Source organism: Aplysia californica, unplaced genomic scaffold (genome assembly GCF_000002075.1).
Source record: "Aplysia californica isolate F4 #8 unplaced genomic scaffold, AplCal3.0 scaffold01159, whole genome shotgun sequence".
Taxonomy (NCBI): Eukaryota; Metazoa; Mollusca; class Gastropoda; order Aplysiida; family Aplysiidae; genus Aplysia; species Aplysia californica.
The window spans coordinates 69,949-71,095 of NW_004798429.1; the positions used below are offsets into that span (position 1 = coordinate 69,949).

The window sequence follows — 1,147 nt, forward strand, 5'->3', positions numbered from 1 at the left end:
CAGTCGATCTGCGCACGCAAGGAGGTGCTATTCCTATTCTTCTTCTGGAAAAACGAAAGAGAGCTTCAAAACAGACTGCAGCGCCATCTGAAGCAAAGAGCATACTTCCTGCGGACACTTTTTTGGCTGAGTGGCCCATCTTGTTATTTACTATCTTTGCCTCAATGCACTTTTTCTTCCGATGTAGCCCGCGTGCAAACGCAGTGACTAGATCTATGTACGTTTCGGCCACCATTTGTTTCGAGCGCAATCTTTCTTCCTCGTCTTCAAATCGCTGGCTCCTTTGTCCTTTGATTTTGGGGGAAGAAATTAACGTTAAATGGAATAAAGGAACGTAATATGCTCTAGAAGAATCATGGCTGGTGATAAAACTGGGGTGTTATCGTGGGATCTAAAACTAAAGGGATATTCAGCAGATTGGAGAAACCCAGGAACTCCCCGATCCCAGAGAAAGCTCGGCGCAGGCGATATGCTTTGAAAGTGATGCACGTCATGTTTTACGATCATAAAGCTGTGGTTTTGAACTGACCAGTTTTCAGTGGCACAACAGTCAGTGGTGACTAATATTATAAGAAGGTTCTTTAAATAAGGCTTAGACCAGCAATCAGACGAAAGCGGCCCAGTCTGCTGTAATCGTGAGATTGGTGGTTCGGGAGTTCAAGCCTCTGCTCGGTCCGACGTTGTGTCCTTGGGAAAGGCACTTTACATGAATTTACCACTTGGCTCGGTCCTTTCGGAGATGGACTTTAAACTCCGAAGTCCCGCCTCTTAAATAACCCGTTTAATAGTGTTGATAAGGCAGGACGTTAAACCCATACCATTTTTCACAACCATGAAACCTCAAACTCGCAGTTATGTGTCACCTACACCACAAATCTCTCTATCACATGCACCAGATACTTGTTCATTCGCGGCTTCCATGACCAAGAGGAGGTGCTTGCTGCCCGACAGGCGGTTCTGGAACATATTGACAGTTTTGGGAGCACCCTCAACAAGCAGCATCCAATCAGAGAAGGCGTGTTGAGAGATGGGTGTGGTCTCGGATGTGTGCCTTTGATGGAGGTTGGAAGTATATTATGTTACGCTGTCTGCAGTGTGGATATGCTTGTGCTCCCTCGATAGGGAGAGAGAGAGAGAGAGAGAGAGA

General features: G+C 46.3%; 1 protein-coding gene across 1 annotated transcript in view; it reads left to right on the top strand.

Annotated features, from left to right (window-relative positions):
- The window catches only part of LOC101847922 (1-deoxypentalenic acid 11-beta-hydroxylase), a gene marked incomplete at its 3' end in the record, with an annotated part of 9,591 nt that overhangs the window by 2,845 nt on the left and 5,599 nt on the right, over window positions 1–1,147 (top strand). The window contains 1 exon segment of the mRNA XM_005111982.3: window positions 897–1,062. Coding sequence (XP_005112039.2) covers window positions 897–1,062 — 166 coding nt within the window.